At 36.8% G+C, this 19,481-nt stretch overlaps 1 protein-coding gene across 6 annotated transcripts in view; it reads left to right on the forward strand.

Moving 5' to 3' along the window:
- CACNA1D (calcium channel, voltage-dependent, L type, alpha 1D subunit) overlaps nt 1–19,481 on the forward strand; it is a 194,392-nt gene that overhangs the window by 110,268 nt on the left and 64,643 nt on the right. For 3 of the 6 annotated variants that reach the window (XM_014943228.1, XM_014943231.1, XM_014943232.1), the window contains exons 12-21: nt 4,766–4,926; nt 5,503–5,728; nt 5,873–6,080; nt 7,617–7,737; nt 8,808–8,922; nt 9,625–9,694; nt 10,319–10,388; nt 11,198–11,342; nt 13,023–13,152; nt 15,959–16,018. In XM_014943228.1, the coding sequence (XP_014798714.1) occupies nt 4,766–4,926; nt 5,503–5,728; nt 5,873–6,080; nt 7,617–7,737; nt 8,808–8,922; nt 9,625–9,694; nt 10,319–10,388; nt 11,198–11,342; nt 13,023–13,152; nt 15,959–16,018 (1,306 nt within the window). Of the gene's footprint in view, nt 1–4,765; nt 4,927–5,502; nt 5,729–5,872; nt 6,081–7,616; nt 7,738–8,807; nt 8,923–9,624; nt 9,695–10,318; nt 10,389–11,197; nt 11,343–13,022; nt 13,153–15,958; nt 16,019–16,098; nt 16,159–19,481 lie in introns of all 6 variants that reach the window. The other 3 variants (XM_014943229.1, XM_014943234.1, XM_014943230.1) reach the window with 2 other exon arrangements.

Consider the following 19,481-nt stretch of genomic DNA (forward strand, 5'->3'; position numbering starts at 1 on the left):
GTTGGAGTGGAGTTGTGTTCCTTCTGAATAGTCTTTCTTGAAGAAGAGCTCCCAGGCAACAGTTAACTGGCGCTTTTCTACACTGAGAGTTTTTTACTCTGACACTACGATCAAGCTTTATCTTGTCATCCCTTTCAGCCAGCAAACTGGCGACAGCACAGAAATGTGCCTCACTCTGTTGAGGACTGTGGCAAATGGAGATCTGGTCATTTAGGATGGTAATGAATTCACAACTAGATTTCTAGAGGTTTCATCATTAGTGATAAAAGCTGTATCATTTCTTGTATGCCTTCTAGTACAGAAGCTGGCCTTAGCTATACCAGCTGAATGGACCAGTTATGTCCATGGGGACCTTTGAGCTTGACCCTTCATAAGAATTATGAGATGAGACTGATTTTAGTCTTTTTCTTAAAGAGAAGTGATTTGGTGTGCTCATGGTTGGTGATTTCTTGTGCCATTGCTTCCAGTTCTCAGCAGAACAAATGGAACAATTTGTTTAGTATTTCATTAGATGAGAATACCAAGCAAGCAGGATTATTTTGAATCGTGAGATTGTCTCCAGTGAACCTTATAGCATGCTGTTTATTGCTGTGAAGCCTACTCATGCTGGTTTTAAAGGAGAAATTCGAATATTAAGTGGTTGCTTGAAATTTCAAATACCAGGCAGTGCAATAGACTGCTGTTATATTACATTTGCCAAGCCTGGTCTATTTGCACAGTGGAGACACATAGAAGGCAAATTAATGCCTACATTCTGAAACATGCCCATTATATTCATATTTTAAGGAAAAACAGAACTCCAGAAGCTCTGTTAAATGAAAGCTGCTACATCATGTTTGAGATACCCAAACCTGATGTTTTTATTAGTCCAAGCAGTGAGTTAGAAGCAGTCATTGCTATCCATTTCTACAATCATTGTTCGTAATCAACACATCAACTTGAAAGAACACTTATTTGCAAGCCAGAAGGTCACCAAAGTGTCTCCAGCTGTCTCCATTCTGCCACTGTCCTAAATGTCTTTTGTGTGAGCTCTTTGATTGGAGTCTGGTCTTGTGGCCTTTAAAAGCACAACTCACACAGAAGTTTATTCATACATGCATTTCTGCATCTATTCATAGAAGTTGTGGCAATCAGTAACAGGATGTTGGTGTTTCTCATTTGGAACTGCTGCAGGGATCTGCAGCTGCCTGAGGTCTTCAGCCATACTTAAACTTTTTAAGCTGAATTCACTAATGGGAATTCCCCCTTCAACTTTCACATCTTGTAGCACTGGAGAAAGATCTGCCCCTTTTAACTTAGTAAGTCCGTGTGAGGAGCAGTTTTGAGGCAACAGAGCTCAAAATAATAGTGTTGTTGTCTTCCAAAGAGATGTAGCTTGTACCACAAACCATATCCCTAAAAACACCTGTCAACACCTGTTGCCAAAAAAACCCCAAAAAACACTTTGAAGAGCTGCTGGCTTTGCAGTGCCACTGAAAGCAGAGTGTATCTACTCTTCTATCTCTGTAAGGATATGCAGACTCAAAGTTCTCATCTCATTGCTTCTGGATACCTAACATCTCATATTTGCAAATTCCATTTTTCTCATATGTCAGAAGAATGTAATTTTGGTGTTTTTCATTGGAATCACTGGTTTCCTAAAAGGTCTGTTTACCTAAAATACAGAAACTCAGAGTTCTGCAGCAAAGCCCTAGATTATGTGTTCAGCTGTCAGGGATGTCCTAGCACATTATAAGCCAAATGCTAAATCTTGGTCTAATTCTCAATCTTCTGATCCTTACTCCACCTTCAGGAATATTATTCTGCGATGACAGTACACTGTGTTTCAGGGCAAACTAAATCAGGACATAACTTGTCAAGGATATTGCTTTGACCGTAAACATCTTTGTCTGTGGATCGAAATAGAAAATGCTTTTTATTGCAAGGTAGTCTACCTGCTGTACCACAAGTGAAAACAGAAGTTAATCCTTGGAAATACATTTCTATACAGTCATATGGGTTCTTGGTCAAGAGAATTATGTCCTAGAAAGATATAGCAATTAGCTGCCAGTTTATTAAGCAAAGGTGTGTATCATGCTAGGATATCTGTGGGTTAATAGAATAGCAAGTCATGCTAAGAAGCTGGTAATATGTCCTGAATCCTGTAGCTACAAAAAAGAGGTATGGAAAAATAGTCTCAAAGACTTCAATTTTTTCTTAATGAATGAGCAATTCTTCTGTCCCACATTTTATAAGTAAGAGCAGTGAAGAGCACAGATGTTAGCACCCACAATTATAGAATTATTTATTTACTTCTCTGTGAGGTTACCGGTGAAAATATGAGGCCACACCAGTTTCACAGATACATGGATTATGTCTGTGGTTCTAAACAGAAAGTCTAGTTTAGAAAAATACCATGTTATAATGAAAGGCTGCTGACACAAAATAATCTCAAAATGAATGTTCCTGCCCTTGCGTAGTTCTAGTAGAAATACACAAACACACATGAATAGCAAGTAAACAAACTAAACTTCATAGATTCTGCGTGACTGATTGACACCGAATTCAGTCAGACTCAATGCAGGGCTGGATTTCCCGTGTGTGGATTCAAATTTAAGACTGAGGCCTAAACGTAAACATGGAGACCTGAGCAAATGAAATTGGGAACACATTTGTAAGAGTAATGATTTGCTCATAAATAGTTATGAAGAGAAGAGGGTAAATTATTTAACGAGAACAAAAGCAGTGAGTAATTTGGTTTGTTGTAAGAAACTCTGTCATCTATAAGGGTTCTCTATGACTTTAATATTTATTCAACTGCTATATTTTGTGAAAAATGCTTGATAATTTCAAGAAAGCAATATTATATCATTGCAAATTTATGAAAATTGAATTTCTCTTAGAAATAAAAGGGTACTTTTCATTTTTCTGGAAAAAAAAGGTGGTATTTGGTTAAAACTTGGAGGGCCAGTTACTAAAAATTAAAAAACTATTGAGTGAAAGTAGTTTAATTTAGTTTTCTGTTTTGTATAGCTGCAGGTTTTCCTGGCACAACAGGCCATTTACATCAGCCTGATACTTACTATTTATTTCTTTACTTGTACCAATCTAGTGAAGGTAGAAAATTACTCCTGTTATCCTTTTTTAATTTTTGCTTTATTTCTGTAGGCTTTTTACATGTGCTTATATTATTCATACATTTCTAGACATGAGTGCCATTGTACACCCTTTGACAGCACTTTCTTATGGTTTATGATTTTATACATCCTAAATACAATACCTGATAATTCAGACACTAAAAGTATTAAGAAATTCATCTAATTATTTGTAACAATTTTCAAAAGGCCTAGTTCTGTGTTTGTGGTACTGCCCAAAAGGCTGCAGTGCCCTTCCCCTGCCTCAGCCACTCGCTCTTCCCGCTCTTTCCGTGATGCGGTGACACAGTGAATTGGATCAGACAACTGACCAGCAAAAGCAACCCAGCAAAAAAGAGATTGGTTTCCACCAGCAATTCTCAGGTCTGGCTCGCTTCCTTAGGGCTGGTTTTGGCAAAAGAGAAAGGCGGGAGCAGAACAAGGAGAGCAGACGCTCTTTCCGTGATGCGGTGACACAGTGAATTGGATCAGACAACTGACCAGCAAAAGCAAAAAAGAGATTGGTTTCCACCAGCAATTCTCAGGTCTGGCTCGCTTCCTTAGGGCTGGTTTTGGCAAAAGAGAAAGGCGGGAGCAGAACAAGGAGAGCAGAGCAGCCCTTTCCATCACAGCAGATTTATGCTGGACTGGCTTGATAGCATAACTATAGAGAAAGAAGCTTATACATGCACAGCCTTCTCAGTTCTTTGCTATTTTAAGGCTAGGTCAAGCTTCCATTGGAGTCTGTGCCTGCTCTGGCCCTTGAATTTGGGATGAAGCAGTTGTTGGTTTCTAAAACTTTTTTATCCAAGTCAGCGGCTGTAGTTCTGAGTGTGTGGATTTTATATGGCTCCCTTTTCAGTAATAGCAAGTGCTTCCTAATCCTTCTCCTCCTATGACCCAGCAATATGTTTTCTTCCTGTTTCACAAATGGAAATGCAATCCTAGGGAGACTAACTGGTTTACTAAAGTTCCCAGACGTGAAGCAGAGAATTTTATGAGTCCAAAATTAAGCTAATACCCTTGCTTGCGAATCCAGCTAGAATACCTAGATAGGGCCTGTTTACTTGTCCTTGATTGTCACTCATTTCACAAACATTTGCCCACTGACGCAATTTGAAGGCACATCAGTAGAAATCTCTAGGAGTCACTGACTGAGATTTTTATAAGGCAGATTTCTAAAAATTGACTTCAACATTCCTGCCTTCTTTAATCCTATCAGAATTGTGCCTGTGATTTAGCTCAAAGCCTACATATTCAGACTAAATGTAATTTGAGTTCTATGTTGCTTCATTGGCTTTTCTTTACTGCTATTAAGTATATGGAGCCTGGGAAGACAGATATATCTTGTTACTCAAAGAAATGTTGCAACTTAACCTAATTATGTCACAGGCAATTAGAGTCTCCAGAAGTTGTGGTTTACATTTAAAAGTCTGTCATGAAATCTAAAAAAGGAATAACAAACTAGCACTTCCTAATCTGCAACTGATAATAACTTACACTTACACAACTAAGTATTGTGAACATATTTATGAAAATACACCTGCTCACAGATAGGTACTTACACTATATTTTCTATACAGAAGAAACCCTCCTTGATTTCATATGTGTTTTCTGTATAATAATAAATCTCTTTTCATTTGAACTTTCAGTCGACGCTGGCGTCGCTGGAATCGATTTAATCGAAGAAAATGTAGAGCTGCAGTAAAATCTGTCACATTTTATTGGCTTGTTATTGTCTTGGTCTTTCTGAACACATTAACTATCTCATCGGAACATTATAATCAACCTGACTGGCTGACCCAGATCCAAGGTACAATCAAAAATTGTTTTTCCTGGTTTTGACTGTGGATACTTGCAGTCTATCAGTGCCTACTTTTGTATTTTGCCATTTTGTTGTTGTTTGCTGTCCTGAAGGATATTCAGCCCAGCCAGAGGGAGGTACAAGAAATGACTGAGTGTATTTCATTTCCACATCTGTAACGCAGCTTAATGGCATACCAGCAAAAAACTGACAATACTAAATTTCAAATATCTGTACTTTTATTTTTAAACCGCTCTTGAAAGATGAGGAAGGAAATAGTAGCTGGCAGAGCAGAACATGCTGTGGGCTGTGTTCCTTAAGTTACAGTGTGGACTCAAGCTGTGAGTTCAGCAGCCATGAACTGCACAACGGATTGGAAAGATGAATAGTTTATAGGTGGCAGGAAGCTTTACATCCTTCTGTAATTTTTGCCACTTTGGCATCAAATATAGTCCAACATTAAAAAACAGTAATTTCTTCTTAAGCAAAAGGCTGAAAAATAAGATAGAAAGTAGAGTACTAATATGTTAAAAAAAAATTGAATATATGAGACAATTATTTTTTTTTTTTAATATTTTGTTCCAGATATCGCAAATAAAGTTCTTCTGGCTTTATTCACCTGTGAAATGTTAATAAAGATGTACAGCTTGGGCCTACAGGCTTATTTTGTTTCTCTTTTTAACCGCTTTGATTGCTTCGTTGTTTGTGGTGGCATTGTTGAAACCATTTTGGTGGAGTTGGAAATTATGTCACCCCTTGGAATTTCAGTGTTTCGCTGTGTTCGTCTCCTGCGTATTTTTAAAGTAACAAGGTAAGATTAACTAATACTGCTAACTTTACGGATAGCTGAAGGGTGATCTGCAATTCTTTTGTAATACTTCATCATGCTCTGCTCTTTTACTGTTTTGTTTGGAGTTTTTTTGGTGTGTGTTAACACACGCATTTTAATTTATAGGCACTGGGCATCCCTGAGCAACTTGGTAGCATCCTTGTTAAACTCAATGAAGTCCATTGCTTCACTGTTGCTTCTGCTTTTCCTCTTCATCATAATCTTCTCGTTGCTTGGAATGCAGCTGTTTGGAGGCAAATTTAATTTTGATGAAACTCAAACAAAACGGAGCACCTTCGATAATTTTCCACAAGCTCTTTTAACTGTATTCCAGGTAACTTTCTTTCATCCCGTATGAAACATTTTACCTTTGATCAACAAAACTGTTTAAGTGATCATGTTGCCTGAAAATAAAATCACAAATACTATTTATTCAGTTTACTTTAAGTAGCATTCTGTTCATTAAATTCAGTACTCTGGTAACTCTGCACCATTTGTACCATTTGTTTCATGTCTTATTTGATCTATCTATGCAACATAGCTGTCATATTACTTCACAAAATTAAATCTTCTTTGTCCATCAAATACATAACGAGAAAAAGAGGTGGAGTGTTATTTGTACTTTAATCAAATTGTTTTTCTTCAACTTCATTGATTATATAAAAGTTCAGCAGTTCCCAAGCAGGAAAAAATAAGCATTGTAAGAGTGCATACTTGTGTATGGGTCATATCACTTACTATAATATAAAAATAAGTACGTATTTCTTTAAAGAGACGTTGCCAGGTTTATTAAATTTTAAAGCAACTTATCTTTTACTTGTGAATAGATAGGTCCATACTTACAGCTTAATTTTCACTATTTTATGATTCTTTTTTTCATTTTTCCTAATTTGGATACTGGAATTAGGCTAATTGGTTTTGTCTTTCTAGCCATTTTCACATTTAGCTTTGCACATTACCACAATGTTTGATTTCAGACTTTGTAGGTGAGTGTTTAAAGCTGACCTTGCAAGACTCAACTTTGTGTCAACTTCCTTGTCTTTGGCATAGGTGAAACTTGATTGCCAAAAGCAAGCAAAAGATCTTTAACATAAGGAAATCTTAATGAGAAATTTCCTTGAGAGGAAAAGTGTCCACATTTGACCTGGCGTTGCCCCTTTAAAAAGGCTGTGCTTTCAAACTCACCTGAGTTGGATTTTACTAAGATTTTAGGCTGCCACATTTTCAAAGGAGTGAGGCTTCCTTCAGTTGGGTGCTCAGCAACTATGAAAATCAGCTTGAGAAGTTTAGCTCTCCAAAGATGAATTTCAGAAATAAGCATGCATATAATTTGTATGAACAACCACTTAATTAATTGGAAAGTGAGTCAATATTACTTGTTTTCTCAGGATAGAATTGATAATTTTTAGGAAGTTACTTAGAAATATAGAAAGTGCCCCTATAACCTGCATTGTAATACTCAGAATTTTTGTTGTAGCCCCTATTTAAAAGACAAAAGAAAAAGGAGAGAACCTTAAAACACATACTAACTTGATTTTCAACAGTGATGAACATTTGCAGGCATTACTACATATGTAGCATTACTGAAAATCAGGGCTTTTACTTTTGCATGCCGAAAGCAATAAAATAATAGGCTTCTATTTTTATTATTTTGTCTTTGAAGTTCAATAAGGTAAATGGGTAGCATAGTCACACCAAAGCTTTTAGGAGATGCTTATTTAAATGGGAACTTAAAAAAAAATGCATGCAAAGGTTATGGTATTGCTTTGTGTATACAGAAGGTTAGCTTTATTATGTACTTTGGTCAGAGAAAACATTTCTCTGTTGCTATTTTTGATGTTGAGTTACTTATAATATCTCTTCTTCTTAGATTCTAACAGGTGAAGACTGGAATGCTGTTATGTATGATGGCATAATGGCATATGGTGGCCCATCATCATCAGGCATGATAGTCTGTATATACTTCATTATCCTCTTCATCTGTGGCAACTGTATCCTTTGCAGTCACTGGAAACTTCTCTAAATGGGGCTGTGTGCCAGAGACGTACACAAGATTTCTCTGGGAGGGAGTTAAATTGCAATGGACATGCAAGCGCTTTCTGCATGTGCAGAAATAGTCCTTTAGCTAGATTTTTCTTTGAACACCTGTTCCCTAATGAATGAGACTCCAGTGAATTTGAGGTCCATCTCCAGCCACCACAGTGGCAAAAACCAGAGAATTTTTTTGTTCTTCCTTCAGTGGGAAAACAGCCTTATTCTGCCTGCTTTTCTGTTTGACATCTCTCCTTCTGAAAATGCAAAGATGTAGTCTGAATCTCTATGGCAGTTATGTCCCATTCATCCTTTTGACGCTCTATATAGCCCTGTTAATTCTGACACACACTGACAGTGGAGCCAGTGATCCATTGTATAGTGCAGGGACCAGATGAGAGAAATCTGCACAGAGAAATGTTGAGTCAGTTAGGATTAAGTCTGCTGAAGCATCCCCCTTCCCTGCCTTCAGTGTACTGGAAATAATTCCTTGGCCCCATGTAGGAACAGCAACTAGAGTCATTCTCAGAAGTTCTTAAAAGGTCAGAAGGTGATAAAAGGGCAAAACCATCCTATTTTCTGTGCTATACAGTACTTGTATCAGTATTTGTACCTAACTGATACGGACTGAAGTAAAGAATTTGATATATATTGTTGTAGACACAGAAAACAGTGCATTATAAAAATTAATTTTTCAAAATGTCTGAACAGTCTTTATTTTAATAGACAGTGTTTCGTATTTGAAACTTGCTCTCGCTTGCATGAAGTTGAATTTCATTTATTTAAAAAAATATGTCAAGTATTCTGCTATTTTAAAATTAGTGACCCTAATGGATCTCTGCTTATTTTACACTGAGTATTTATCTCGTCCATTAAATGAGTGTTATTTGCACTGTGCTCCAGCATCACAGGTCTCTACACTGTAGGTCGGGAACATGTGTTTTATATCTCTCATGTTGTCAGTGTTTATGCTGATAATAAACCAAACCAGTATCATAAAGCATAATGTCCTTAAAATTCTTTGAAACAGATATTTTGCTAAATGTCTTCTTGGCCATTGCTGTGGATAACTTGGCAGATGCTGAAAGTCTAAACACAGCTCAGAAAGAAGAAGCTGAAGAAAAAGAAAGGAAAAAGAATGCGAGGTAAAATAGCACAGGCGTGTTGAATAAGCAGGAGAGGAAAGGAGGGGAGGGTACCGAATTCTTTCATAAGAATTTTCTTTATATAGATGTCTTTACCAGCTTCGAAGTTTGAGTCAGGAAAAAAATGAAAGAGTTTACCTAGACATTAAAACAAGACCCAATTTGTATGATTTTAGATAAAAGTTGGGTAGTAATTGGGAAAATGAGGTGAATTAAGGACATAATGATAAGCCAGCTGATATTTAAACATTGCAATGGTAGGATTTATTGTGCAATTAGAGCAAGAATGTAGCTGTTGTTGCCAATGCACAACTCCCTGTGGAGTCAGATCTCTAAGCCTTATATAGACAAGAAGAAAACCTTCCTTTGAAATCAGTGCAGGCCTATTGAAGTCAATGCAAATTGTTTGTATGAGTCCAAGGGAACATTTTATCCCTCTAGAAAGGAGTAATGATTATGCATTGAATTTTTTAGGGATTAGCTTCTGGAACTATATTCAAAATTATAATCTTTTAAATGGATCATTGCGTTCAAATGCAATAGACTTTATTGCTCTGACACCTGCAGCTCTGTAATTCATTTTAAGTATTTCACTCTGTGGTTTTAGGTATGCTGTCTTAACTTTTCATAAAATGTGTACAGTTCACTTAAAATCTTCTGTCTTTATATGATGTGCTTTGTAATTGTTGTATTGTTTTGTAGAAAAGAGAGTCTGGAAAACAAGAAAAGTGACAAGTCAGAAGGTGACCAGAAGAAGCCCAAGGATAGTAAGGTGTTTATTCTAAAAATTATGTCCTTTCTAAGAAGCAGTTTTACTAATTTTGCTAGGGAGTACTTTTCAAGACTACTGTGCATTGTACAATTTATTTTATGAACTGATCATCCCTACGTTTTTTCCCAGGCAAAGAAAACTCAGTTCTCATGCTTTGCATCCTCACAGAATCTCTTAACCCAGAAAAATCTTTTGGTTTCAGGATATCCTGAGAAGGGAAGCTCTTAGAGCATGAAATAGTTAATGTTAGAAAATGGTGGTGTTACTTTAGGGTCCCTGGGGTTATTTTGCGTGATAAATCCAATGGAAGAAATTAGTTGATAAACTTTTAGTAGAATGTTCAAATATTCTTGGTAATCTTTACCAAAGCCTATTGATTATTCCCATTGTGATCTACATAGCTAGAAGAACATGGATACTATAGAAAAATAATCTTTAAAAAATACGTATTAAACTGTCAGCTCTCCTCTGTTCTCAGAGTTTCCCCATTTCATAAAACTAAGCATAGGTATTCCTTCCCTTCCTGACTTCAGAGGCTTGTTTGGTTTGCTTTCTGTCAAACTTTATACTCCACGCTATATTTAAATTTCTTTTTCTTCTTGTGCATCCCCTTCATTGCCATAGGTGACAATTACTGAGTATGGAGAAGGAGAGGATGAGGATAAAGATCCCTATCCACCCTGTGATGTACCAGGTATGCGAATACCAACCAGGAGACAAATACATTTAAGTTTGTTTGCTAAAATATCCTAAACTTGCTCTTGCTGAACAAGAATCAATTCCTTTGAAGTTGGTGAAGGTGTGCTCTGTTACCAGTGGATAAATGGGCCTGTAAGCTGCTGAGTATTATTTTTTCCTGCAGTCTCCTAGGCAGTGCAAACAGAATATGAGAGTTAGTATGGTGAGCCTGAAGACTGCTGTGGCAATACTATCTGGATGTGAGAGTAAATTCTAAACTTCTCTCAAATGTTTGGCAAAAAAGGACATTACAGGACCAATTATGTTAGATCATTTTTGTCTTAATTTCTTCCAGTCCAGTGAACACACTTAACTAAAATTCAGTTCTGTCTGACTATCTGGATGCCCATTACAGAAATCTGCCCTACCTTTTGTGCAGTCAGTGCTCAATCACTGCACAGAGCTCAGCACCTCTACGGCGCAGCTTAGGCCTGAAGCGATGGTCAGGGACTGAGCTTAAGTGGGGCTCCAGAGCCCATGTGTAAGGGGTGTTAGTGGAGACCCTAAATGAGACAGTCAGGGCCAGTAAAGCCTATTAGTGCACTCAGGGCACTTATGCACACAGCCGTACATGCACATAATAATGTATATAAGGACAACTATATGGATGTTATATATATTGATTCATGAGTTTTTTTAAAACAATGCTATGAATGTGTATTTCCTATAAGCCATATGTATTTTAATGCTAGCCATGTGTTTATATCGTCATGAACAAAACCTCAATGCTTTTTATTTTATAGTAAAAAAGTGTTTAATTTAAAGTAGGTGAAGATGAAGAAGAGGAGGAGGATGAACCAGAGGTACCAGCAGGCCCACGTCCCCGTAGAATATCAGAACTAAATATGAAGGAGAAGATAACACCGATCCCCGAAGGGAGTGCCTTCTTCATTTTCAGCAGCACCAATCCGTAAGTATAATTTTGAAACATACTGGTTTAGTCCATGAAGGTTTAGCAGCGAAGCAACAGGTCTCCTTCCAGTAGGGTTAGGAATAGAATTCCAGTATCTTCAACAGAAGAGAGATTGGCTAAAATTTTTTGAATGACTTGTTAAATGAAAAGAATTTGATAAATATATTAATTTGCTCCCCACTTCTTTTGCATACAGTCTGTCAAGTCTGCACGTGCCTGAAAAGTACCCTTTAGTGTATATTAGCTATTTAGTATGTTACATCACACCTTTTATATCCAGTGACTAACAGCTGAGAATCTTCACATGAGGTAGATTCCTGGTAATCCTAAGAACCTTTGTGGAGCAATCCAGGTGAGGAAGGAGAAGAGAAAATGAGAGGGAGAAAGGATTTATAAATTCCTCTTATGGTAACAGTATTTTCCCAGATTCAAGCGAACACTGAAGATAAAGGCAAATGATTTCACAAATCAAGAACAGTAATAGTTGGGTTTTGGCAGGAATGGGAATCTTTCACGACTCAGTCCAACTCCAGAGCATTTGAAGTTGTACAGATGAAGAAAGCAAGCTTCAGTAATTGAAAAAAGTCTTTTCAGATTGTTGGGTGGAAGCGAACAAGTGAACTAAATTCTGTTCCTACAGACTGAACATAGCTGTTAGCAACTTTATGAGCAGTCTTAGAAGGGAACTTAAGAGTTATTTGGCATGGGAGAACACTATCTCCTCAGTGGTAGAAGTCATCACAATTAAGTTTAGAAGATGGTGTTATGATCAAGATACAATGTTTTGGGCTTGTATCTTACTCATTGCATAGGTTGTCTATGGCTCTTAAAAATTTTCAAACAAATTGGGAAAAGATGTATTTAAACTAGTAATTTTAAGAACATGTATGCTGAATGCAGAACCATTACATTTGTTGAACATGTCAAATTGCTTTTGTCCTCAATTAATGCTACATATTCTTAGGCCATCTTACTTGACTAAGATACCCTATACTCAGATCATCTACTTAATAACAGGAGAACAAATTTTCCCCAATAACCTTCTGATTCTTCAGCAGAATCTAGACAACTTTGGTGTTGTTCAGTTACAAATCTGATCTTGCCTTTTTGCCAATTTAATCCCAGACCTGCTCTACCAAGGTTCTCAATAGCATATGTAATAACTTCGGGCTCAGTGACTTTTTGACTTCATGTTATGTGGCTGAAACCACTTCAACACCCACTTGTCCTATCATTCTATAAGGTTGAGTCTTAAGTAGCACAATGAGATCTGCAGCCTGAATCATGTCTCACCGTATGAGTACTTTTATCAGCTTTAATAAGAATCAAATCAAACTAGGGATCTGAAACGGTTTATTATCTAGTGTTGGTCCTTTTGACATTGGCCTCTCTATGTGTGCAGTGGTACAAACACTGGAATTTGTAGTGGCATTCGTAAGCCATTGAAATCCTCTCTCAGATTCCTTTGATAAGTACATCTTTGCTACAGGTGGATTGGATTTTGAATGTATTTACATTGTTAGAAATCAGAGCAGTAACTTTAGCGTTTCCACTTCTTTTAGCTGCTGATGGTTGCTCTGCTCTGTCATTGTTGACAGAGTAATAGAAAACATTGTGTATTAGCCATCTGCTGAATTCTGTTTGCACACATGGTGTATTTTTTTATCGCTGCTTCAGAATTCGAGTGGGATGCCACAGACTCATCAATCACCACATCTTTACCAATCTCATCCTTGTCTTCATCATGCTGAGCAGTGTTTCCCTAGCAGCAGAAGATCCAATTCGCAGCCACTCTTTTCGAAATAATGTAAGTGCTTCTTTTTCATTTGTGAAGATAAATATATCCTCATGGGATAACAATCCTTTGGGACTGATGCCTGGTTTTTAATTTTCAAGTTAAGAAACTTTCCTTTTCCTCTTTAAAGTTATACCTTTATGGGTATTTTTGCTTTAAAACCCATAAATCTTTAAAGACAAGTAACTTTATTGATGGAACATCATAGGTATTAGAAACATTTGTTATGTACGTAATGTTTTTCCTTTGTTGCCTATTAATATATTGTAATAAAATATGCTCAAACTGAGTATAATCTTCATAATTTTCAGCTGTTGGACCTGATACACGTTTCCTGAATCACTCTTAGGGCCTCTCAGTGTTTGACACTGATTTAAAAATACCAGTTAAAATTATCATTGCTTATAACATGTTTGGGAATAGACTCTGACCTATCCTCTCTTCTCTTTCATTATATGATCTTGGGTAACTCAGAGTATCACTCTGTTAGTGAGTTTATACATTTGTAAGGATACTACCTTTTCCTTCAAAGAAGCAAGTGTGGCCACACTAATGAGTTTGAGTACCACCTCATTGGACCTGAAGATCTTTGGGTTCCTGATTGGCCAAATCAGAAACTAAACTACTTTCACTGTTTTCTAAGTTCGCATGTAAGATGAGGATTAGAGCATGCCCAGCTCTTGCCTTGATTCACAGTCAAATGCCATTTCAGCCTATATACAAACCCAAAAATTTGGAAGTGTCCTTGCATCTTTTTTTAGATATAATTGGAGAAACAAAATATTTGTAAGAATATTCATTTCAGAAATGTCTCTATTATTCAATAAAAGTGTAGTTTATGTGGTAAGTAAACATCTGTGTTCCCCCAAAACATATTCCTAAATCCCCCATTTTAAGTTCTTAATAATGTTGAGGACTTGCCTGTTACTCAAATGCACAATTATTAGACAGAGAAACAAAAATAAATTCACTGTCATGACCACTAAAGTTTGTCTTACACTTGTTGCGCTTGTATTAGTGGTGAAGCAAGCCTCTCATGTTATTGTGAATTGTGCGTGCTTCAGATTAGGTAAGAAATACCTGAGATGATGCAATTTAGTAATAGTCTGTGGGGATTTTTGAGATACTTTGACAGAACTTCCAGGCCTCTCCTGTTTAAGATATAAATTGATCTGGAGAGATTGCCATGGCGTTAGAGAAACTCTTCTACCTCTTAAAGGAAAGATGGGCCTACTAGGTCAGTAGAGGTTGTATCCCTCTAGTTCTGCCTCATGTAGATGCAGTCTCTGAAATTCCTCTTTTGGCTTGAGACATTCTCTGAATATTGTTTCAGTAAAAAGCAAAAAGCTAGAACTTTCTTCAAAGGTAAAAAGAAGTCAAAGCACAAAAACGCTCTTAATGTACTATTCAGTAGAGCTGTGTGCTTCCCGTATCTATAAAACTGGACAAGTGCAATCTTATGAATAAATCACACTAATGGATAAGAAAAAGATAGCTGATGGCCAATACTGAAATTGTTATCGTAGAAATGGCTTGAAGGGCAGATAATTGTTCTTGTAACTAGAGGAGTACTAGGAAAATATAACTGGAGAGTGGTGGTAACTAAAATCCAATTTGGGACACATACAAAACGTGTGAATGATTTCAGGAAGGCGTTGCCCTCTTGTTGTAAATATTCACAAATGCACCAGTCCTGCATATTTTTCTTGTTACTACCTTGAATGATCATGTTCCTTCAACCAGCCAGCTCATAAAGGGAATGAAAGTTTACAAACTGGAATGCCTTTAAATATTTTCTTTCAACTCTGGAATTAATTCCTTAGTGATTAATCTTTGTTACATGGCTTTAATATTTCCCTATTTTTTCAGCCACAGCAAGGGACAGAAGGATGTGATCTTCAACTGAACATGTGGAAAAATTATTTCCTTTCTATGATCTAATAGGAATACTTTCTTTGTGCGTTGTCTCTTTATATTTCTCCTTCCCAGTTTATTAGTTGCTGAACCACAGGAAACATGTTTCTGTGCACAACTGTTTGCTAGTTGGACTTCTGGATTCTTGAATCTAAACCAGTACACTACGGCAGTGCATGTCCATCACTAAATTAGGTGCTGGTGATATGGCCACCTTGAAAGGGTGAAATCTTGGTTGTGCTGAAATATATGGCAGTTTTCCTGTAGACAGCAGAGAGATCAATATCACATCCACAGTCTTTTTAAAAGTTTGCTTATCACTATGCAACTGTTGTGTGTTCTTTTAAATTTCCTACAAGAGATCACTGCTTTATCTTCCACATTCAAGGAAAGAGATGTAGTGCCAATTTTTAAGTAATTAAGTTCTTCATTAATTACCTTTGTTACATTCTAGCCCAGTCTATACAGGAACGATATAATATAGCAGAATGTAGAATGATGTGCAATCTAAAAGCATCCATTGAAGTTTTATTTTTTGATGCAATGCTTTGGTGGAAAAAAAAGAAAGACATGATGAATAAGCGTTTATTCTTTGTGTAAGAGCTAAAAGCTGAAGAAAGTACCTGTGAAAGCTGGTAGAGGAAAGTCTGAATTGAAAGAAAGTGTTGCCTACTGGGTCCCGTTAACTCTTTAGTAATGAAATCTAATATCTAAGCACAGTGGTGTCTGATACATTTTTAAGTAAATAAAAATGGTTGCGTAATAGCTGGATTTTTAAACTACATTGTCTGAATTCCACATTTACCTGCTTAGACTAATTCAGGTATTGTTGTGCATGTGGTCTAAACTGTAAAAATTTATTAACAGATGGATTTCTTACTGTGGCACATATTATACCTTGCAGATACTTGGTTACTTTGACTATGCTTTCACAGCCATCTTTACTGTTGAAATCCTGTTAAAGGTAATGCATTGTTAATTGATCCTTGTTAGCTCAAAAGCAGCTTTAGCAATAATGTTTGTAACTTTTTGTTTACCTTCCAGATCCTAGGGTATGCAGATTATGTCTTCACTAGTATGTTTACATTTGAGATCATTTTGAAGGTAACAGGTTTTTAAAGGAAGCTTGTTTAAAAGGATTTTCCTTGTGTGTCACCTGCCAAGAAAAGGCACTTGAAGTGTTCTTCGCCTTTTCTCTAAGCGATCAAAGCTAAACTTTTTTTAAACTGGAGGATTTTTTTATTTGACAGTTCCTCATAGTTTTGATTGGTTATTTTTTACCATTGGATGCATGAAGAAGCTGATTTTTTTATCATTACATTAATTTAATGATTCATTTTTTACCCTTTTAAAACTTACAGTTCTCAGAAAAGGGAAAAATAATTCACTGCGCATGAGCTTTTCCTTCTCCTTGCTCTGGCATTTCCAAAAGAGATAATCAGTCTTTTAAGGAGGGAGCATGTAATTTTTCATTTCTTTTGCTGAACTATATTCACAGAGCTAAAATAGTAGATAACTATTTTCTTGCAATAGGACTTGCAAGATATCTTGCATTTATCTCTCTATATACTAAGATACTTTGCATTTATCTTGGGCATACATTTAAATACACAGAAAGGCATAATTATGCTTGCTTAAATGTATTACCCATGCATGAGTCAAAAATTGGCATTTTAATGTATGGTTTGTGTACTGATTATTAAGAATATCCCTTGGGGTTACTCAGATTTTAGACCATATAACTGAAGATTAGGTTCATGTGTAAGAAAATGCTGAACAAAGAAATCAGAATTTTTGGTGGAAACTTGCAAAATATTTTTTCAGAAATTTACACGTGATTCCTATAGGTTTCATGATGTGTGTATTCACCATGAGTTTTTGGTTGAGTAACCCTGCTGTATACACTTACAAATTTCTGGTACACCAAGAATCTGTACATAAACTTTGCATTTCCAGTTGAGGATTAAGCTTAACAAAATCTCTTCTCCCAGCTTTTGCTCATATTGCTGTGCATACTCTTCATAATGCAATTTGATTAATACTAATTGATGCAATATTTGGGCTGTTTACAAGATAAGCTGTACTGTAAGTGGTAGACTATTTTTATGCTTGCAAATATTCTCCCAGACTTATGTTTATCCCCCCATTTCTCATTTTCAGCAGTGAGGAGCTTGCTATAGAATTGATTAATCTTACAACATTTGTAGCACTCTCAAATAAATATCCATTTTTTCACTGCTAGAGAAAGGCCAAACTACAGGAAAGAACAAAGCACTGAAAAGAACTGTAGCATTAGATCAAGCTAGTTCCCAACTCTTAATTTGAGAAGCCATACAGAATATGTTACCACCATTTCTGTGTAAGAAGAGAGTCTGAAAACTTCCACATGCTCTGAACAGCAGGTTGTATAGCCCCTGCAGTTCCAATTGTGTTTTTTAGGTGAAAGAGGAACTATAAAACATGGCATAGAGAGGCATATCTGGATGTATTAAGAAAATAACATTCCTACTAACTGCAAATATTCTGGCACTGTGCAACTGGAGTTACTCAAGGGCAGCAGGAATCACTAGAACTTGGGCTGCTGAAATCTGGCATTGTAAAATATTACAAAGGAACAAGAAGGCCCATCGTAGCCCAAAATGTTGATGCTCCACTTTTTCCAGGAAGCTCTGCCCTGCAGTACGCTCACATGTATTTATGAAGAAAAGTAAATTGTACCATAAAAAGTGTAATGGACAAGCAGAACATGACACACGTATACAGTGCCTGCTTTACTAACACGTCTCAGACATTGGCTTTGCTTGCTTATGGCTGGAGTCCTCCACATCTTCCGTGCTGGGTTTTGTGCTGTGCTTTCCACAGTATCTGTTGTTCAGAAGCTGCGTGTGTTCTGCAAGGACACGAGACTAGACCTTCAGTAACAATAGCATTCCTTAGTTTCCAGGCAAAAAATATATGAAACTGAAGTTAAGATAACTATAGGCAATATTAACAGCTGCAACAAAGAAGCTCATCCAAAAAACATGCATTAAACCAGAATAACTCTCAGCATGTAGGGAGTTTCTCAGTGCTCTATTTTATTGACTGCTCTGCAGACATGAGGATTTCCCCATTATATGGTGTCGAGTATATGAATGAGGATATGAGTAATAGAAATGCTGAATATCAGTTTAAGGCATTTAGGAATTCTCTTCTGTAACCTCTACATAGTTCTCAACTACAGTTTACCATCCTGTTTGCAGTGCTTGGGAAACATGAAAGCATCAGAGCAAAAGTCAGGTTAGAGGCTTGTGCTTTTAACCTCACCCCAGCTGTGCTTACCCCACACCATTTAAACCAATCCCCACTGGTGTGGAATTGCAGGCAGGAGGAAAAGAGCAGCACTGGTGGTGCTCCAGGTGCTCAGCTCAGTGTCCTGCAGTATCTGTTCCACTGAAGGCTGTGTGGTAAGATAGAATGATTTGCTAGAGTTTGTCAAATGTTTCTCCTGAGTTTTGTAGGGATTGAAATATGAGTCTCAATATAAAGATTTGGAGACCTGTATTCACCTGTATTTTCATGTCAATATATCCTTATCTACTTTACCTGAAGCTTTGTGTGCTGCTAACTGATAACATACTACAGTGTAAATGTGTATTTGTAGATAGATGTAGGTTTGATATTCAAGGTTATTTTAGTGTTCAGCTCCCGCTGACTTTAAGTAGAGCTGTAAGTGAAAAGAGCTAGGAGTTTATCGGAAATTTTATAATGTAGTTCCATTACATCTCTCATGTCATGGCAAGGTTAAAGCTTTAGGATTTTTATTCTTCTAGTTTTGAGGAGCATTTAGTATTTGGATTATGACAAAAGAAAATTTAACATGAGAATAAGGAGAGAAGGGCTTCCAAGAAAAATGCATCTTTTACAGTTTGCATTCCTTTGCAGATATATAGCTTTCACTGATGCTGATGGTTTTTCATGCAAAAAGCCTGCAAATTTGTGCACACAACTAGTGACACAGTAGATTGTGAGATGTCCATTAATACTTGGTCGCGCTTTTCTACGTTGTGGAACAGTCTTGAAAGATGTAATAGTCTGCTGCAAGTGGAAAGGAAATAAAAATTTTACACTCCATCTTGAGCAACAGAACAGAAAATAATGGGTTTAAAATGCACAGTCAATATCAGATGTTCTCTGGCTGGCATTGAGGTTTCTTACCTGTGGAAAACAATCAGTAGCTGAGAGTACTTCAAGAAGACCTTAGGGCTGAAGAAATTAGAATCCGTGTAGCTACTAGGTATTTTTCAAAGGTATCCTTATTTTGATTTCAAGTTTAGTTTCAGTGTTTCAGTCTTAATCCATAACTATGGAAAAAAACACGCAAAGTTCTACTCAAGTGCAGATTCTGGGCTTCTACTGGCTTAACTGGATTCCTCTGTGCATTTTTT

This window comes from Calidris pugnax, unplaced genomic scaffold, assembly GCF_001431845.1.
Source record: "Calidris pugnax isolate Ruff unplaced genomic scaffold, ASM143184v1 scaffold128, whole genome shotgun sequence".
Taxonomy (NCBI): domain Eukaryota; kingdom Metazoa; phylum Chordata; class Aves; order Charadriiformes; family Scolopacidae; genus Calidris; species Calidris pugnax.